The sequence below is a fragment of the Nipponia nippon genome, unplaced genomic scaffold (genome assembly GCF_047370975.1).
Source record: "Nipponia nippon isolate SJK-2023a ecotype South Korea unplaced genomic scaffold, ASM4737097v1 scaffold_13, whole genome shotgun sequence".
In the NCBI taxonomy this organism is placed as follows: Eukaryota; Metazoa; Chordata; class Aves; order Pelecaniformes; family Threskiornithidae; genus Nipponia; species Nipponia nippon.
In genome coordinates this window covers 565,543-586,857 of record NW_028262324.1, presented here as the reverse complement: position 1 = coordinate 586,857, position 21,315 = coordinate 565,543, and the positions used below count along the sequence as shown (strand labels likewise).

At 40.7% G+C, this 21,315-nt stretch overlaps 1 protein-coding gene across 5 annotated transcripts in view; it reads right to left on the bottom strand.

Moving 5' to 3' along the window:
* The window catches only part of RALGAPB (Ral GTPase activating protein non-catalytic subunit beta), a 64,852-nt gene that overhangs the window by 8,262 nt on the left and 35,275 nt on the right, over positions 1–21,315 (bottom strand). For 3 of the 5 annotated variants that reach the window (XM_087749482.1, XM_087749484.1, XM_087749487.1), the window contains 11 exons: positions 19,980–20,113; positions 17,331–17,513; positions 15,068–15,219; positions 13,258–13,445; positions 10,994–11,100; positions 9,200–9,352; positions 8,349–8,558; positions 7,205–7,363; positions 4,226–4,391; positions 1,627–1,749; positions 766–902 (listed from right to left, as the gene is read on the bottom strand). In XM_087749482.1, the coding sequence (XP_087605608.1) occupies positions 766–902; positions 1,627–1,749; positions 4,226–4,391; positions 7,205–7,363; positions 8,349–8,558; positions 9,200–9,352; positions 10,994–11,100; positions 13,258–13,445; positions 15,068–15,219; positions 17,331–17,513; positions 19,980–20,113 (1,712 nt within the window). The remainder of the gene's footprint in view (positions 1–765; positions 903–1,626; positions 1,750–4,225; positions 4,392–7,204; positions 7,364–8,348; positions 8,559–9,199; positions 9,353–10,993; positions 11,101–13,257; positions 13,446–15,067; positions 15,220–17,330; positions 17,514–19,979; positions 20,114–21,315) is intronic. The other 2 variants (XM_087749483.1, XM_087749486.1) reach the window with 1 other exon arrangement.

The window sequence follows — 21,315 nt, the reverse complement described above, 5'->3', positions numbered from 1 at the left end:
CAAACACCACGAGTCTAGTAATGCATCCAACAAGCATTTCCACAGACGCTCCTTAGTCTTTCAGATCTCAGACAGGTACAACCTCTGCCAACTATTGAGTTGGGGCAGCTGCAGCGGAACTACCCGCTGAGAAGCAGTAATCTGGGTCTCCAAAATATTTATATTCAACGAAACCCAATACATTCAATCTTAAAAAACTGGTTCAAGTTTTTCTTAATGTTCTCAAAGATCTTAAATCAGTAACTAAATATGTATTTGGAAGTGAATTCTATACAAGAAATAAGCAGTTGTAAAACCTTTGCTAACTGTTACAGCAGTTAATGGTTTTCTGCTTTGCTACCATACCAAAGCAGCTTCACATCTGATACTTCAGACACAACTGACACATCCTATTTTAAACTGGGTAGGTATGAAAAGTGCTCATGTCTATCCATCCTAAATTTCCAAGCATGGATTCAAGACTGAATTCCTTTGTAAATACTGCATATAGTTTATCCTGCATGTATTTCAAGATTTCAGTATGCAGAGTATTACTACTAAGCACGTTTAAGTTTTATATTTCAGTAATGTAATCTTGCAATCTCCTACTGCAGGTGCAAATTCTGTCAGGACCAAAGCAGATATTAAAGATTAACAGCTAGGAACAAGTAGCTCCAAATGCTAGGAAATCAAGCCATATACTATCAAAAAATGCTGTAGCAATGCCAGTGTGAGTCTTGAGAAAAAAAAAAACAAAGCCATTTTTCAATGCAAGTTTTGCCTTACCCGCTGGGAGGGATTAAGATTGTCTGTATGATTGGGGAAGAGTTCAAGTGTCAGAGATTGCTGCTTCAATATTCCTGGCAGCAGATCCATGTTGGAGTCGCTTTCTTGGTCAGAGACATTGCTTTCCAGTGAATCAGCTGTAAGCCAGAATAAGAAAGGTGTGTTTTGTCTTTTCTTCTGCCAAAAAACTTGAGCTGTCATCATATGTAAGGTTTTGAAACTAAACATACATAGATTTACAGTCAAGTCAATATAGCACTCAAAAGCAGGAAGAGGATTTAGCAGTGGACAACTGCCAGTTAGTCCAGAAACAGACTGCAATTAAAGCACCCTCTATGGATTTAGAAGTGTCCTATCCGTTGCCTATGGAATACAGTCTCCTCCCTCCTATGGCTATCATTTCCTTACAGCCCTTTTATTCCAGGGAACTTTTGCACCTTGGTTTTAGTGTGCAAAAGATGTCGTGAAAGCTGTTGCTCGCCTACATAGCAGTTGTGCACATGCTCCTCCATGTGCTGCAGGAGCATGTCATCAAGGCAGGAGAGGAAAAAAAAAAAAGAGCATCACCAGTTGATGGTGAACCATATGTTCAACCTAATGCACACAGGGTAACAGCAATACTGCTGTGCAAACCTGGACATATATTGAGGCTCAGACTGAGAAAAAGGGGCACAGAACAGATACCACCTTAGGAAGGAGTCTAAGGATTAGGATGTGTAATTTAAACATCGGTAGGTTTCGGACAATGATCTTGCTAGACACGCTATGAGTTAGCTTATTTAGGTTCTGCTTCTCAAAAAGCTCTCTAACAAAAAAATGTTGTTTTGTCTTTTGTAAACAGCATGTACAAAGTGATCTTACTTAGAGACTCCACTGGTGATGGGACAACAAAAGCTATTTCTGTCAGGGCATCCGCATAATACAGCACCTTCTTCTGCCCATTGAAGATACTTGCCCCAACATCTTCTGAAATAATTAGATCATCTGAAATGGACATAAAAGGAAAGTTTAGTCAAAAGGAAGCTCTGTCTCTTTATACACTGCCTCAGGAGAAGACCTTCAAATACAAGGTACAATCAATGAGAAGAAAATCATGCAAATCTCATTTTAAAATGAGAAGATTTCACAGTCAAATCTCATGGCTAACAATCATTCTCAGATAAACTTTTTTGTTCTCCTGAAGGAAATGGTATTTTGGGTTGGGAGAGGATTTTTTTTGAACACCTCTTCATTGTACTGCATACCCTATTTCCCTTGGATTGAATAGTCTAGCAAGCATGTCTGCCACAAGAACTCATCTAGTAGCTATTTCTAACCATTCCCTCTAACAGACATCATTCAGTTAGTCATTAAATTTCCAAAGGATTCTAACATCTATAACTTCAGTCTGATACTATTCTAGAATTCAAGCCAGTTTCTACAGACTCTCCTCTATGTCTTTTCTTCTGCCAAGGAGAGTTAGAAAAAGGCTCTCTTGAATCAAACCCAATGCAAGAAAGCTCCTCATTCTCAGCCCCCATTTATTCCCTCATCACAGTTGGCCAGTACATCAGGCCTTCACAGCACAGAGAGAAAACAATTCTTTGGGGGAGCCATGCTGTAAGTAAATTACAAACACCCCCCGCCCCTTTCCTTTCCCATACCGCCTCCTGAAAGGCTAGCAAGGATTTCAAGCTGAATTATTTTTCTGATTTAGTTTACAGAAGAGTTCCTGGGATAGCTGCCTCAGCAAAACCAACGGAGCACTGAAATTCAGCACGCCGACACAGACGTGGTCAGAGGCACACAGGAGCCTCTGAGCCATGCTTCACCATCAGGGAAGCGTTCCTGCACCTCCAGTCCATAGCTCTCAGGGAGCACCACAACCCAAACCCAACTGTTTAAGAACTTCTTTACTTCTGGGGGTGTGCAGGAAAACAAACCCAAAGCATACGCCTGTGAATTTATTTTAATCGCATCTCACTGGAAGCTGTTCTAGAATCATAGAATCATTTAGGTTGGAAGAGACCTTTAAGATCATCAAGGCCAACCATTAACCCAGCACTGCCAAGTCCACCACTAAGCCATGTCCCTAAGCACCACAGTCTACATGTCTTCTAAATACCTCCAGAGATGGGGACTCAACCACTTCCCTGGGCAGCCTGTTCCAGTGCTTGACAACCCTCTGGGTTAAGGAATTTTTCCTAATATCTGATCTAAACCTGCCCTGGTGCAACCTGAGACCATTTCATCTGAATGGCTAAAAAGCCCACATGAGAACAGGTTACTTCAGGGCACTGCCTTCCACACAGCCATACCGACAAAGCCAATCACAAAGGGAAGGGAGAGGGCTCTGCCTCCAAGTAAAGCACAGTCTGACCCTGTCCTCAAAGGAAAATGAAACCAAGACCTGGCCCTTCTGTAACCTCGCCTGACTCGTTCAGAGAAAGGCATGCCTCTGTTCTCTTAACCTCTCCCCAACACTTCAAGCCTTTTATCATTTGTAGTTTTATTCTACAAATGAATAGCGAGGCCTTTAGTTGGCCACAGTTACAGGTGAAGAGCATTTCTAAGACACAGTGAAGGGAAAGCAGAGCAAGAGCACTGCATAAGCAACTGCAGCAGTAATGGTGTTGCACCTGATGCAAATGCCAGATCAAAGACATTGAACAAGCTGGGCCAGCCTGTTCAAAGGCTTTGTGTGGCCCACAGCAGAAGGCTAAAGCTCTGAAGATCACCAAGAACAGGTCTGGCCCTTGGAGAGTGACCATAAACCACACTGAAACCAATCCAGATGCTATCAGAATCCCAGGTAATCCAAACAAGTTGTTCAAGGCAGAAACTAACCCGACCTCCAGTTCACCACCCTGGATAGCAAGTCACTACCCTGAGCATCATTTTGGTTGACAGAATGGGGAGAGGGTGGTATATGACAAGCCCAGAGGAGGAGTTGCTCTAGCAGAAAAAAGTAGAGTAAATTAAGCAGGACAGAAGAGCTGTGTGTGGGCTCCAACAACCATGACCTACAAACAGCAGCTTGTTTCCATTACTTCCTACCAAGCATGATTACAAGGCTAACTGATTAGTCAACATCTCATTTTAATCTACTTACAGAACACTAGAAATCGCACAGTATTTCAAGTCTATTTGCCAATATGCAGCACAATCTGTACCTGATTTCACCTGAATACTGGTTTCGGATAATATATTAAAGACTCATCAAGTCTGCTAAAAATATAGCACAGAGGTATTTCTTGCTGAGGCTACTTCCTCCCAACAACATACAGGCATTAGTTTTGCTCACTTTGACTTGAAGCTTAATCTAATATTTACACATTCTTTTCAAGTAAACATCGGCATTTACCTGAAAAAAAATGCAAATGCTCAGATAGGTATCCAGAAGCAAGAAATTTTAAATTAGTTGTCTCCTAAAGGAGCCTAAACATTTTAATTTAATATTAAACCATTTACCATGTCTTACCTTGTTCAGGTCCCTCTTCATCACTGCAGCTATTGATTGACCAGCTCGTTGAGACATGGCCAGTCCACCCAGGATGCTTCCCCACGTCAACGGACCAGCCAAGAGACAGCAAGAACTCCAGGAAGTGTGGCTGAACAATTCTGGAAGACTCCATGTTCTTCAGGATCTGAAACAACCAGCAGCACCGTGGTAGGTACGGGAGACTCCAGGAAGCAGCTCTCTTCCTCCTCACTTTTTTAATTAAAATCTTGTGTCACCGACATGGTTTTGGCCAAATATAGCTATTTGGCAAGCCTGGAACGCCAGACTTTCTACATGGACACTACTCCCTGCTGTCCAGCATCCTCCCACCCTGCTTGGCAATGCCCTATTTGATCAACTTGTCTTTCTGCCATCATTGCTGAAGCCTGTGAAATAGTTAATCAAACTACTAGAAATGGCAATTTTGAGATTTATCCACTCATCAGGGATAAACCACAGAACTGTTCAGCACAGAATCTCCATTAGCACCAAATGTAACACGAGAATTTTCCGGACAATTTTCCCTACTAAACTGAGGTGAAATTTTAGGAGAAAGGTACTTTATCATCACTTACCTGTAGATGACATACAGTGATTTAGAAGGCAGGCCTCACCACACATTAAATTATGAAACAGATTTTGCAATACAATTTTCAACAGGATTGAGCATGCACTTTAATCAAAAGTCACACTGTACTGTTCACTTTAAACCTTAATCCTACTTCTCAAAGATCTGGGATGTATCTGCATCTAAAGGCAATTTTTATCCCATTGTGACCAAGTGAAAGTTGAGACCTTCACCAAACAGCACGCAGGGAGACGCACACGATTTGTGATTTGGTCTACCAGAACCATTGGGATTTGTGGAACAGACAATGCTGTGCAACACATCCATCCTTTCTGGGCCACGTGAGAATTGGTTTTGTGGCAGGAGCATCTTTGATTTTGGTTTGTGCAGGACACTGGGACGTTGGCTCCAGTGAAGCAGAAACTGCAGGGACAGGGACAGGCACTGGAAAGAAAGCTTCCAGACAGGAGGCTCGTCGTATCCACACGGTCCTGGCACCCCATCCTAATGCCTCGTACGATATTCAGCAGTGACTAGACACACTGCATTGAAATATTATTATTATCATTACTGAGCACATTGAAGTCATAGCTATGCTTCAGAATGAATCAAGCACAGTTTAGAAGACAATTTCAGAAAAGAGACAAGCTCAGGCTTTATACAATCATATGGTTTTACATCTGAGCCCATTCAAAAAAAGAATTTACAGTAAAGTAAGGATAAGGGGGTATTTTCAAAGGACATTTAACGATGTGAAGTACAATGATGTAAAAAGTGTGCGGGCAGTTTCATTACCCTGTGTAAATAAATGCCATGAGACCCTTCTCAACTATAAAAGCCTACCACCACAGAAAAATGTTTGGGCCTAATGTAACAACCAGCAGGCTAGATGCCTCTATTCTGGGCTGCACAGCATCAGATAAAACGTAGCTGACACCGCTCCTTGTGAAAGGACAGCAGGTCACCTCTCAGAACGGAATGAGGTCCTGAGCTGAAGTGGCATGAACTCCCACACACCGAGGTGGCTGAGTAGGACCAGGCAGCCAGCCCTGCTCAAAGCAAAAACTATTTCACAGCTTGGCTTTGATCTCCTCCTGTCTTGATTGTTAATACTGAAAACAAAAACAGGACACAAATAAGCCACAGGCCTTTTCAAAAACAGGAGCAGCATCAGTATCTCACTCAGCTCAGGTCCATAAGAGACAAGCATGTTATTAACTTGACTGTCACTGCGACTTTGCACAACCTGCAAGGCTTAGGAATCACAGCAAGATGTCCAGGGATCTTGAAGCAGGAGTGGCATCTTTATACTGTGTCTAAATACGTCCAGAATCTCCCAAATACAAGATTTTCTTAAATCTACATGGCAAAACTCATGCTAATAGGGTTTTTGAATGCCACCAAGTTCTGCAGGACTAAGTAATCTCATCTGTCTAAATCCATAAGAGCATATAAGCATCAGATGGGAAAAAAGCATTCTGCTAGCTCAGCAAGAGCACATTTGAGCTGGAAGGCAAACCTTGTATATCTTGTTTTGTAGCTGACTTTGGAGATGGAAAGGCTGTGTACTGGCTACTCTGAACTTCAACTTGAAAACTCAAACAGCACGATCCTGCTTTCAAGAATTAGTGTATTCCATAAAGAAGTAGGTGGTGCTACAGTGTTCCGTCAGCTGTATGTTCACAGTAACATGAGGAGATGGCACAACAACTTATTATGGAAGCTACGGTTCTGCTCTTTACTATGACAGTTATGAATGGAATGAGGAGAAGGTACTATAGAAACAACCTTTTCTAATGAGCCCATAAGCCGTCTTAGTGAGTTTCTAGGTCACAGTCTAAAGAAGTCACGATTTAGATATCCACAAATTAACCTGATTAACCTAATCGCATTTAACTGGAGTAGTAGAACATAAAGACTTACAAAGCATTAATACTTTCTTACTTGCAGGAAGTTTTTCATGCCTTTAACATGTGTTTAATATTTGAACCAAACCAAACTACCTGGATATTGCACATTGCTGGAACAAACTGCAACCTTCCCTGCAAGCTGAGCCAACAAATCTGAAATGTATTTCTGATATGAATCTTTGAACTCTACAAATAAGGACAATAAGGACAGAACAGATAACAAAAATACTATTAATATTTTTAACATATATGTTTTTATATATAAGATGCTACAACAATCCTAAACGTGGGTAATGCACTTCAACCTACAGATGAAAAAAGTACGCAGCGACTCGTTGTATCTCACACTGTAAACAAACAAAGCCCAGAAGCCCTGGTTCTGATACTCCACTCTAGTCATTAGCAGCAATGCTTTATTCACTTGAGGATTACTAGAAACAAGACAATACAGGCTAGTTGGCACCCTACATTTTCACTTACCTCCTGGCTTGTTTTCTGGCCTGCCTTCATGTAGAAAATGAAAACAGTATCAAAAGGACGACATGGTAGTAAATCCAAGTAGCCAAGGTCATCAAAAAACCCAGGAAGAGCAGAGTCAAGTGCGATCAGGTGAGGAGGTAGACGACTGTTAGCAGGTTCCTATCCAATAAACAGAGTTCAACAGCTTAAAAAACCATCCTTCCTAACCGAAAAGGTCTTTATGGCTTCAATAATCCATTAAGATATAAAAAGACAATTTCCCTTTTCTCCTACGAGCAAAATCATACACAAATTTCTGATGCAATATAATCCTGCTACTGTAAATGAGTAACAGCAAGCATAACAGTTTGACAATTTGATGCATTCTACTCTCCTCATTAAATAAAAACAGTATTTTGCCAGCAAAATGGACATATATTTTGCTCAAAAAGTGTAGCTACCACAAAAAAAGCAGCACATACTTTCAAAATATCACAACTATACAGAGTCACACATGTAGTTTCATATTTATTATCTTATGCACCAATATTATGTAAAATACTAAGCACTTTTAGACATCATTGTTGCAAAAGCTCCACTGTCTACTTTTGTTGATGGTTTTCTGGAAGTGCAACAAATAAAAGGGAGAATCCACAGGTAAGAGGCAGAATTTAAAATTAAGAATATGGATCATCTCTGTAAACTGCTGTTATTTTAATTTTAAAAAGAAAGCTCTATAACCTATATGTACCTCCAAGTGTTTACATAAGATTAAACCACTTTGGCACAATCTTCTCTGGAGCAGAACTTCAAGAGTTTCTGAAATATGACTGCCTTAGAAGTACCACCCCAAAACCTAATTCAAGCTGAGGGAACCATTTCAAGTATGAACGTGTGAATGTGGTAGCTTATATACCCACTGCAAAAATAAAGATAAAGCCACCTATTCAGAGCATGTTCAACTTGAGGCATGGCCTTTCACAACGCTGCTCTCAATCCTGGAAGACTGGAATCCATCACTTTCTTTGATTAGACTACAGCTTAACAGTAGTTGGAATTACACAGAAGATCTTCCACTAACAAAACTTAGTTTTCTTTTTTTGCCAAGCCAGACCGTATGGGTACTGAGGGAACATTTGCACAACACTAAGAAGTATCAGGTCACCTTCAATGCCTCTAGTGAGAGAAACCCGAAGTGAGAGAGGAACAGGCGTGCTGTCTGGAACTCCTGTGCCGGTGGGGGGGGCTTACACTCTGTGATTGGATCAGGAAAGCTCTTCTTCTGCCACTCCTCTTCACTTTTCTGATCTATGGAAGTCTCAAAAACAATCTGCTGGGCCATGCCATTCCTCAGCTTCTCGTGTCGCTCTTCGAGCTGAAAAACATTGCGCGAAATGCTGATTCCACCAAGATCGCCAAGATCCACTAAGAAAACAGCTCCATCATTTAGGAAAGCTGTAAATCACAGATACAGCAGGAGCTGCAACTCCACCACCAGGATGTTTACTAAAGCACTATCGACAAGACCTTGCAATGTTACAAAGCAAATGTCTAAACACCCCGTTTGCATGGGAGAGCTGTTGCAAATTCATGTATCCAGTATCAGCTGCAGCCGCTCCCTTTTAAGTGAACAGAAGCTAAAACACATTTGGCACTGTTGAAACTAAAATATTTGAGACACACACCCTCCTCCTCCCCCAGGAGGTCTCAAAAAAGCCCCTTCCATTTCCCCAGAAGAAGCAACAAAATGCAAGTCATTGCTTCCTAGCAATACCAGGATATTAGGATCTGTAATAAAACATGTTGAGCAGTGCCTCCCAAAAAACACATCCAAGGCATTGTAATCTTCCTGGAGAAGTGCACAGATTTCATTAGTTTGCAGAGGTTATTATTCCATTAATATAAAATTAGTCAAGCTAAAGAGTAAAACTATTTACAGTAAGACATTAGTGTATGATTCATGAACAGAGAAAAAACCCAAGAACAAAATTAAGTCAGAAACTAAGAGTTACTTACTTCCTCATTCACAATTTCATGTAAATCAGGAATACTCAAGTCAGCTTTCACAAATGGGATCTTGTCCACTTCTTCAGGAAAAGGGCGGTGCTTCACACTGTATTTCGATCCAACATCATTTTTAGGAGCTGGTCGAGGTTCTGGTACAAAAGTCTGACAAAAAAGGGGGATAGTTTTTACATTCAAGGCATTGGACCACTAGGCAATACTTTATTATAATAGATGGAAAACGTTCCCTCTCCCCTCACCACCAGAGGTACACTAATCCATTAGTGAGAGGTCTCATTAAAAAACATTCAGCGAGTACTTTAAACTAATAAACTTGTATTAAAAATGTGGCTGTAAATTTTAAAAAAAGGCACACAGTTCTGCCCATCTTGGTGGCTGTACTCCTGGAACCTATGAACCCTGCTTACCATCTAAGCTCTAAGCAGCTGCAAATCCCAATAAAAATGGCAAGCTTACATGGCAACATCTTATTTTCAGCCCATTCTAACTGTATTGTGTGAAAGCTACCGACTGTTTGAGAAGCCTCCATGTTAACCCTACTGACTGTGATGATCAAAACAAGTCAAGCTGAAAAGTCCTCGAAGAGAACAGCAGCAATGCTGTGGGTCAGGAGTGAGATGCACTGCCAGAATATCAAAAAGGCTTGCATAATGTATCGTAATGCAATTTTGACACTGTTACTATCTTATGTTCTAAGCTGTTAGTATGTAATTCAAAACTTGAAGTTACCAGTGAAAGCAACAAAAGATCTAGGTGCAGGTTTGCAGGTGCATAAGGTCCACGCAAGCAAAACCTTTAAGTACACCTTGAGTGCTGCTTTATAAATTTATTTACTACCAATTACACTTCAAAAGGGGAAAACTGTTAACATTAAAGTTACAGACTGCCTTGAAGTTGGAAAAGTTCCCTTAAAACTGGTAAGGAGGTCAGCAGCCAGGACATGACTTCTCCTTTGGCGTGGGAGGTAGCACACTTGGACTGACACTGTTGAGCAGAATGGCTCAGCTTCAGCAACAGCACCGCTCCAAAGGTCTTCCCGAAGGCTGCCTTGCAGAGACCAGATGCATCTAAATGTGAACATGACAGCTGAGACTGACAGGCCCTCACTTCAGCTACATTATTATTATTTCCTTTATTTTACTGAGGGGCATGTGAACAGTTCAAAGATTTGGAGAAGTTCACAGACAGAAATTCTGATAACAGAAGGATGTGCTCCACTAAACAACTGCAGTAAGAAATTTTACTGTAAAATGAGATTGGGGTATTTCTCCTCCACTATTCCTCTCCAGAGCCATTCCAGAGTTCATCTCGACAATTTCTTTTTCACAGCAGGTTTACAGCCATCTTTGCAATGTTGGGTTTTGTAGCTTGAATAGCTATTTTCTCTGCAGCATCTCATTCTACACCTCCAGACATCGCTCCCTCTGCTGCACAGGCTTCGCCTGACATCCTAAAATCAGCACCAACACTCATGCCTACACACTAAATTCTCTGTCCATTGCCCCATCACCTCAGAAGATGCTTTCAGAAAAAAAAAAAAAAAAAAAGGAGAATGCCCCCTCCCCTTAAACAAGTCTAGAAGGTAACAGCACTTTCACAGCCTGTATTTAATGTTAATCACAAGTCATAAAGAGTCACCAGAGATGTGTCACATTACCTACAGCTAAAGGCCCCGTGGCTCAGCCTTAATGTATAATCACCAGCTCTGTGGGGCTGTTTCACATTAGTGGAATTTCTGCTGAACATCTCTAAGTTAAAGATTTCTTTACGGGCTTTGATAGAGACCTTTTGATTTGCTTTAGCTCCTCTTGGTAAAAGACAGAGTTGCTGGGCCCATGCAAATCTTCCAGATGTCCCACGGATCAAAACCGTGACAGAGGGAAAAGAGTCATCTGCAAAGCACATGGGTTAAGAGAATAATACATCATCATAAATTGCAAACAGTCCACTGCACAATAATTTAACCAGAAAGAAACGCAGGCATGAGGACAGAGATTTTGTTTTCAAGGTTGACTCCTCCCTGACCCTGAAGACAATTCCTGGTGAGGAGCAAGCAATCCTCCTCTCTGCAGCAGGAAAGTACCAGTCTACTTTGTGGTCTGTTCAGTAGTTGCCAGCTCGGTTTCATCATTAAAAGTAACTTTCATCCAAATTCATGCAGAGCACTGTTTCTCTCCAAAAATTCCAAAAGACTGTCCAGCCACTGCCTGTTTAGGTAAGACAAATGACCATATGGAGACACAGTTTCCATGAAACTTCCATGACCTTCTGTAAAGGTCCCACACAAACAGCAGCAATAAGAACAGTGGAAGCACAAGAGATAATGGTCAGACTAAGACAGGGGAAGATTCTGACTTCACATCATGGAAGATTTTTCACCACAAGGAACAGGGACACAGAGAAGCTGTCCTCATACGTTTTCAAGACCTACTTGGACAACGTCCGGTTGCATTGTCCTGGTCTGAATTCAGCATTGACCTTGTTTAGAGCAGGAGGTTAGACTGCAGATTCCTGAGGTGCCTTTCAACTTGCACAATGATGGTTTTAACATTGCAGGGATTTCAGTCTTCCTTTGAGACGTAAAAGGCCACTGATATTAGCCAGCTTAGAAGAGGAATCATCATACATCTACAGCTTTTCTTTTTAAAATTATTTACATTTACCTTTTGTGGACATAAACCACAAATTGACACCATCAGCTAACTAGCAGATATATATATTCCTTCCCCAGGATTTCATGGGAAGCACAGGGTGCAGCACACCTACATAAGCACACATACAAACAAACCCAACCAGCTCCCCACAATCATCCACTTCAGTGATCTGCCTCAAAAGTGATCTGACGGACTTGTTCATTACTGCAATTAATCTTGTAATTCAAAGGGGATTTGTAAGCAAGTTATGCACAACAAGAAAAGATAATGTAATCTGAGATTCGAATAGCTTTACAGGATTCCTTAGTAATGCATTTAGCAGAGGCAGAGCAAGGATGAGGATTGCTCAGCCGTTCTAGCATGCTCTAATCCCTTCTAGTCAGGAACACGCTTGCTCAAACAGACTGTGGGTGGATGTGCAGCAACGGCTCCCAGCATCAGCCCTTTCTGCAAGATCTATTTAGTGGTTCTCAATGAGGTTGGAGTACTCTGGACCACAACTCAAAATAACAACTTCTCTTAGCCAGTTCATGAAGTTCTGTGCAATCTCTGTTTTCAAGATTAGTATCTAGACTCCATCCTGTCCATAGATGAGGAAAATATATCTGTGGCAGACCAGCAGATCTAATATACATTGGTCTTAAACTGAAGTAGCATATAAAAGAATTTATCTATTCTGTTAGGTAGTGCCATGATACATGAAGAGTTACAGGGGGATCAGTTATTCAGTTCAAAGCATCATGTATATTTAATACCAGATTTCTTTAATATAAATTCTTGTTGATCAAAGCATATGAGGCTGAAACAAGTTAAATTCAGCTGTGAAAGCTGATACCTTGTGATAGATCTCCTTTATAGTAGGTGTCATTGATAGAACAGGACAGTACAGGAAAGTTGTAACAGCTCCTAAGCCACTAAAACCATTTGAACTGAATGGACCCACAGAAACATTTAGTAACAGGAGACCTAAAGCAAGTAAAAGCAACCGTGCAAGCATAAAGGTGTCGCATCAACCATCTGTTGAGGACTTATCCCTATCAAGCCTCCTATATTTTCATTCTTTTATGAACAAGGATGTTTTTAAAATGTAATCCTATTGCTTTTGTCCATCAGCAGTAATTTAGATGGCAGTCAGCTGCAAGCATCTGATATAACTGAGTGAAAGACAGACAACTGAACAAACAATTTGGATAGGCTTGTACACGTTTGACTATCAGTGGCATTAAAGTTATTCCCACCACTTCATCCCAGAGCAACAGTCCGCTCAATCACACCCCCACAGGACAGGCAAGACCCTGAAATGTGGGAGAGACACTTGATGAAGCGCCTTTGCTTTGCAGGTCCATACAGAGGGTTTTAACCAGAGGAAGAAGGAAATGGGAAGTATGAACTTACTCTGTTCATTTCCTAGAGGCTGCTCCAACATCGCCAGGATGACACTATTATCCAAAACGAAGTAACGGAAGCTATGCTTGTTTATGGTAGGTAGACGAGAATATTTAATTAACGTGGTTTCATTCACCAAGCTGCAAGGAGAAGCAGGGCCACTGGGAGAAGGAAATGCTCCAAGTAACTGCATAATACTACAAGTGAGAAAAAAAAAAGAGAGTTATGACAGATTAAGATGAACTGTTCCACCCAAGCACAGGCCTTCACTCATATTCTTCATTTGTATCTTGACATAGCAGTTACCCTACCAGGGCAAGCCTGCCCTCTCCCACCAGCTCATTTTAAAACAGAACCAGTAACTTCAGAAAAACATACATGAAAACCTATGAAGAAAGGTTATAAAGAAACTCATTCTGTAGGCAGAATACCTAGGTTATAAAGATATTAAGATATGCTTTAAAGTGCAAAAATCTGTACCCTTCCACAACTTTTATGTTCATTCTTATAAGATTGCAGATGATTGGAGATAATCATCCATACTTTAGCTCACTCTTATATCAAGAAGCAAGGCAGACATGGTAGGTGCACTGGTTATGATTGCCTTTGCTTTCCTCAAGTACAGATTACATTAACTTAGAACCCTTTAAGAAAGGCCCAGGATCACACAAGCATGACTGCCATAGATGGTAACCTTCCCTGGGAGAAAGCTTCCAGGTGTGGTCCCACAGTGCCTGCCTCCTTGGAGCCACAGCCTTGGGAGGCTCCTAGAAGTATCGATTTAAGTCATCTCAAGTTGTACAGGATCCACCTAATACTATTAGAAATTGAAAATTTCTATGGCAGGAACGAGAGCTGTCCAGTATCAGACTGAAGATCATATGATCTAACTCAGGGCTTTACTCTTAACACCGCCACCCAGACCAAAAGTAAGTTTATGGAAGTCCTCCCCACATACTTTTCCACTTCACTCTGAGAACAGATAGTTTCATCTCTCTAAATGAAGAGAGACACTTTTAGGCAACAATAAAGGTTTGTCCACAAGTTCCAATGACTAGTTGTTTTTACCTTGGAAATGACACAGTTGTTTTTACTAACAGTAAAGTTTAACAATTCTATTGCAAAGCAGAGCAAAAAAGAAAGCAGCTTTGCCTTTTGCAAAACATTTATCCTACCCATCCTCAATCTGTCCTGTCTACCATCATGCTTTTCATCTGGTAAAAACAAGTGCTTTTCAACTTCTCTGAAGCAAATCTCAATTTTCCTCTCTGTGCTTCCCCTCCCCAACCCACACATTATCTGTTACTGCATTTCCAGCAGAACCTCCCAAATATATTAAGCAAGCCCAATGCTGTGGGCAGAACGACATCCCATCCTGCACCAGCTTACATCTGCGGCATGTGCCATTCCCTGCTGCGTTACACATGAGACAGTGTCTATCGGTTTCCCAGTCAGTGTGGAGATGGCATATCTTGTCAGGCTGAGGATAAGGAGACAGGGGAATGGAAAGAGAGGATCACTAGGTCAAGTGGGAGATAGAGGGAACTGCTGACTGCGCAAAGGACTGGCCGAGAACAGAATACCAGGGGCTGCAGGAGGGCTTGGGTTTTGCTCTCAAAGAAGAGAGCAGGCATGAGGGGAAGGCAGCTAAGGCAGAGCACAGGACAACCCTGCCCAAAAGGCAAAACAGAGGGAGCTTCTGGCTGACTTCTCAAATGCTCTTGCTACATCAGAGATCTCACCAGCTGGGAAATCCTAATTAAAACACTCTCAGACAAGGCAACGCTAAACAGTAAACGCACTCTGACAAATTACATACCACGTTAGTGTAGCTTCAGCAGCATCCTTCACTCTCATGGATGCAGGGTTTGGCTCCTTATCTCCTTTGTACTTGACCTCTTGTTCACTGTTTTTAGATTTACTTCCCGAAATGCCCAGCTCCACAATCTCCAGTACCTCTTTTAAACAATCCTAAAACACGAGAGGAACCACCTTAAAGCAGAAGCACTCCGATAAATGTCTCCAAAGCATCAGTGAATCAGTGATATACCATCAATTAAAATAAAGTACTGCTGGTAATATGAGCTGAGAAATAAAGGCAGAAGATTATTCTAACAGACAGTCTTGGTATAAGATCACATTTGCTATAGGAATGATATTTTCTCCATCTATAGATGTCTACTTACGTTTGTGTTCTAATAGTAGAAAGTGCTCTGAATAAATATACACACTATATATTCCATTACATATGTACAAAATTGCCAAGAGGACTACCAAGAGGGCAACTGAAAAATGTAAACATATTTAAAGAGATAATAAATGCATTTCTGAGACTCTCTGCAGAACTTTTAATTAAGTTCTAAGCACATTAAGAATGAACTAATCTGGAAAATGGCAAGAAATCCTTTTCCAAACCTTTCAATTGCCAACAGCTTTCATAAGTAAAATATATCATGGTATTAATTCATCAAGAGAATAACAATATTCTAAAAGTACAGAGCAAAGCTTCATCAAATCTATTATAGGAGAGGCCAACACTCAGCAGAACCACAGGCATGACTCACAAGTGTTGCTCATTACAAAATCATTTGCTGAAAATACTTGGCTTGCTACAACAAAGGTTCAAGTCTCATGGCTTGAGCCACAGAATAACAAGGAAAACGTTCTCATGAACAAGTAACTGGTTAAAACCTGAACACAAGTAAGTGGTCAGTTTTTACCACCAGAGACCAGGCAGGGTTCTATGCCTTGCCCTGAGCCCTTCCTTTTATTCATAAGTAATGTTAGAAAAAGAGGTGAAGAGGAAGATTAAAGTTTTCTGACAGAGCAAAATTAATCAGCATCAAGATGCAAAGACTGACCATGAAGAATTACAGGAGGAGTTTACAGTGTTGGCTAGTAAAATACCAGGTGAAATTCAAAGCAAGTATAAGGTAAGGCACCTGGAAAATTGCAATTCTAATACAATGAAAGGTTCCCATCTGACTATCATGACTCAGGAATGAGCTACTAAGTGTCCAGTATATACTACACAGTATGTAACACTATCTCGATATGCAGTGATAATTAAAATTAAAAAAGAATCTAATGAAAGGAAATAAAGCATTACACAACTAAATAAACCCATGCTGTGCCATAACCAGGGAAACCATCCTACCCTAGTCACCTACTGCCATGCCAGTATCCCAAAGCACGTGCAGAAAGCATCTTTATTTAAAGTCCTGCTTGTGGGTTTTCAATTTTCTTTTTTTTTTTTTAAATATACGTATTTTTATATATGCTATAGAATATATAAACAAAATCTAAAGATATATGAAATGTATGTTCTATACAAAACTACATTAAAATACATACTCATATACATTATATATGAAAAATATGGAAAGATCACTGAGCTGTCTCTGCAAGGAGACCAACAATGAAAATATGCACTCCATTTTTTTTTTTTCCTTTTTTAAACAGGAGGACAGAAGGCTGTTGGAAACGTGCATCTTTCATTTCCTGCTCTTTTCAAGCTTCCCAAGCAAATTCCATCTTGTATTGAGCCTTGCTCAGTTTCTAGAAAACTGGTTTCTTGGTGAAACAAACTATGATTTTCAAACTATTAGCATCAAAGGAATTGTGTTAAGTCTAGAAGATGCTTTAGTCAGGTAAGAGCTGAGAAATGAGAAGTGAGAAGAGGCTTTCAGTCAAGTTTATCTGCAACAGGTAGCTATGCTATATATACACCATTAAGTCCCATATTTGTCCTTTCAGTTTCTTTTTTTTCAGGTTTTCTTCTCTTTTTCCAGTTTCACAAAGCAAGAAGAAAGATCAAGACATTCTTAGAAATATGAAAGAGAAAAAGCAAAAAAAAGCTTTTAAAGCCAACAACTTTTTTTAAAGCCAAAAACATTCTTGGTGAATAAAGAGCAGAAATCAAAATTCAAAACTATTTTGCACAGAAACTAGCTGTGAAATTCCTAGTATACTTTTGAAAACTAAGAAAACCACATTATTTTAAAGTGTCAATAACAGATAGGTCAGGCACGAAAGGCATTACAATTTGGAGTGCTCAAAATGTATACACCAGAGACTCTTACCTTCTCATCCAGCATGTCAGGGTGCTCGGTGAGCCAGACGCAGAGGCACTGGAAAGCTGCGACTATCATGGAGTGAAGGTCACGGGAGTGGAGCGGGGCTGGGCGGCTGCACTGGTACACTATGTAGCTGCACACTGAACTAATAGCTCTCTTCCGATCAGAAGAATCCACCACCACTTTCACCTGCGTAAAGCAAGTGGGAGAAGATGAGAATTCCTCCACGAAAGTCTTTTGGAAAAGAAACAGTTTTAAAAAGCATTTTTAAATGCAGTTTTAAGAAACAGGAATAAACGGTTGAGCTTTTTTATGATTACAGCTTAAAAGCTGCGGGTAAAAATATTTAACAGTGACAGATATCGAAACTTAGAGGAAAGAAATGGTGGATTGAGGTACCACCACGTTGCATGGCTTGGTTTCCAAGAGCAAGAGTGGTACCAATACGGTTTGATAAGAAACTAATTGCAAGCTGAATAAATTAGCATTTGAAACTTACTTTCAGCAAATACCTCTCTCCTTCAGCTATAGCAACCCATTCTGTACCTCTGAGAACCCACCCACTGCCAAGTCTCCCTTCCACAGGGCTCATGCAACTTTCCACTAGGCATATTTTGTCAGCACAATAGCTTTCACCAGTGAAAAAGGGACAGAAAACCCACCCTCAGACAAGCAGATTGGCAAAAAAAACCCATAACCCCTCTCCCAACCCAAAACTAATTTCAAAAACCCTTCAGCTTCTCTCCCAACTCCAGGCTTCAGAGAGCAAGGCTCCAGACCGGAGGGTTAGTGAAGAGGCATGAGGATCTACATTGTAAAACTAAAGAACTGAATTTCTCTTCCGTTTTCTTCCCAACCTGTGACTTGGCACAGGAACAGTCAGTTAAAGCTCGATTTTTCTACTCTGTAGCATTTGACCATGCCATATAAAGCTTTACTCATTAAGGTGCACCCTTATCCAGGCAGGAAGGTGGATGGTCTTGCTGGTGAAAACACTGGAGCCAGGCAGCTGCACTCCACACTGCGGGGGGTGACAACTCAGAGCCCTAGGATGAAGGCAGCAGCTCCTTCAGAAGCATAAGGTCTACGGCAAATAGAGTCCCCTCAAGATGAGCTTATGAAAAGCATGTTGGTGAACCAGCACTCTTGCAGGAAACAGGATTTTTGAATTTACCAAGTCCCACTAATAACCTGGTGCTGAACAGACAAGACAGGGCAGCCTCTAACCTGAGAGAGGTTTTGGGAATTGTCACCTCCAAAGGCACAAGCAGAACTGGCTCTCCACTCTGCAGTTCTGCAGTAAGAGGTGGTCTCTGTCTATCCTCTTTGTTACAAAGGGGAAAGATATCCAAGGTACCCCAGAGGAAGAATTACTTCGGTTGCATGAGAATTATACAAAGACTACAATATTTAAGATTAACCTGGGTAGGCATTTGAAAAGATAATGTATTTTCACATTCCCATCTCATTGCAAGCTAAGGCAAAAAAAAAAAAAAGGCTTAACCACACAAGCTGCAGGAACCCCTTAGTTCTGTATGACACTCTAAGACCCAATAACCATACATTAATTCATTGCAGAACACTTTCAAATGCATCCTTCAGCTCATGCTGCTGCAGTAATAAAATAAGCACCCAGTCCAACACAGCTCAATCCTGACTCCATGCCCTAAAAAATGCCTGAGACACATGTATTTCGGAGAGATCCGTCAAGTTCCTGGGGGAATATGACAGGAAATGTTGAACTGTCACACCAGGTCATTGTGGCTGCTGTAAATACACTGGACTATTGCTTAACAAATGTCATGAAGTCCAGCCTGGGGACAAGAGCCCTCAAGCAGAAAAGGGCATTTTACTTCTCAACAAAAAAAGCCCCCCCCCACGCCTAGTAGTTTTAGTTCAGTTATTTGCTGTTGAATCAAGGAACTGTGTGCAGATAAAGCTTTGAAGGTGACACCTTCATATTAGAAATATGTTATCATTTCCTAAGCTCAGAAAACTATTTCCAAGATGAGATGGAAGGGGAGAAGCAGGTATAACACTTACAAAAAGGGCAATTAAGTTGTTTAATACCCTGGCATATTTGCAATCTGCCAACTAACAGCAAAAAACCTCTTGTTTCTAGGTCTGGTTACATAGTGAACAGACAGACTGGCCACCCAACCAAGCAAAGAAATAATAAATGGTTCACAGTGGGGTTGAAAACTAATGGCCCAAGCCCCTACACTGCCACTGGAAGCTTAGTGGAAAGTTTTTCCTCAACTGTGCAACCTAATATAGCAGATGCATCCCCTGTAGTGTAAAACACAAAACCCAAAACCAGACACACATGGGAATCCATGAGAAAGGTTAGGAGCCATCCAGCTAGCTCGACAAAGCCAGCCAGAACTGCAGCAGAGCCACATGTATCTGAACAAGCCACCTGAGCTTCACTTTCAGCCCACAGGCGTTTACAGGGCACACGCCGTTTGAGCCACAGAGCAGTTACATTAGGAGAAGATGAAGTACAAAAGGAGTACTGGTTTTTCTCGTGTCCAAAGAGAACATTTGCTGACAAACTCAGACACAGATATCTGTTTGGTGGCATGACTTTCACCTAAACAGGACTATAATCGCCCTTTGAGAAGAGGCCAGAGCACACACAACTTCGCCTCTCACCTTTGCCAGTCCAGACAGAAGCTCCAGTGCAGCCAGAGAGATACTCATGTCCTGCCTCCACTGCGAGTTGAGTCTTTGGGTTACCAGGTGAATACTGCGTATCAGCAGTCCAGCAGCTGTATCTGTATTAAGAGCTAGGATATAACCCCAATACCACACAGCACAGGGAGGGAAAATAACTAAGCATTAGTGACAATAAGCAAAGCACCGGCACAAGCCAAAGCAGCCACAAAATAAACCACACAAAGTTATACACAACCCAGAATCTAGAAATTGGGTTGGCCACTTTTGCACAGGCTAACTTCCTCATATACAACACCAGACATTATACAAGTCCATTAAGACTAGCTTATCTCAATTTTTTTTTAAAAAGACATTTTGGATAATCTCAGTAAAAATACACCATCTTGTTTTCAGTTTTCTCTTGTTTGAAGCATCCAGCTTCAAATTCTTTTCATAAATTTCATACACCCTTACCTTCTGTGCATAGGAAATAAAAAAATCCAATAAAATGAAAATATCTTTCAAGTTACGTCATGGTTTAAAGACTCAGTAAGTCAAATATTTAAAAGATTTTTTTTTTTTTAACCTTACAAAGGGAATTTTTTCAAGGACTTGTCAATGAAAACCCATACGAATTAAACACACAATTCAAACGGTGTGCTGAAAACTAGCACTTTCATAATTTCAAACACACAAATCCTGTATGGAAAGCACCAACATGTTTATATGAGTCCCTAGAATATACTAAAGTCTTTCCTGCTAATCTCCCTCCTCTCCTTAGTTATAGAACTAGAGGAAAAAAAAAACCCACCACATTTTTGGTTGGTGAGAACAGAGTTGCAACCTAGGCTACAACATAATAAAGGTGATCTGTTCTCGCATTTATTTGGCCAACATCAGTTAAACTGAAGACAACCAAAGGAGCAAGTTAAATTCCAGGATCAAGACATTAGGCCAGCTTACCACACAGAGATTTAGTAGAACATGGATTTTATTACAAAGATTCAAAAATGCATGGTACAAGACACAGTAAACTAATGTTAATTAAGAAATTCTCTTGTTATAACAAGTGACACATCACAAGCAGTCTGCTTACTTGCTCTATAAAAACAGGAGTCCCCCAAACGCTTTTTAAGTATAGTTTAAGAAAAGGTGCTGCAAAAGTCAGGTAAGCATTTGGAATGCTACCAAAATGAATGAAGCAATTAATTTACACTTGGTGTACATTTATCCTATTATTGTTCATGAAAACATATGCTGAAGTAAGAGAGTTTGCAAACACCTTTTTCATAAGCTTTTACGTTCTTATTTTTAAAGTGTTCAGAGAGTCCCT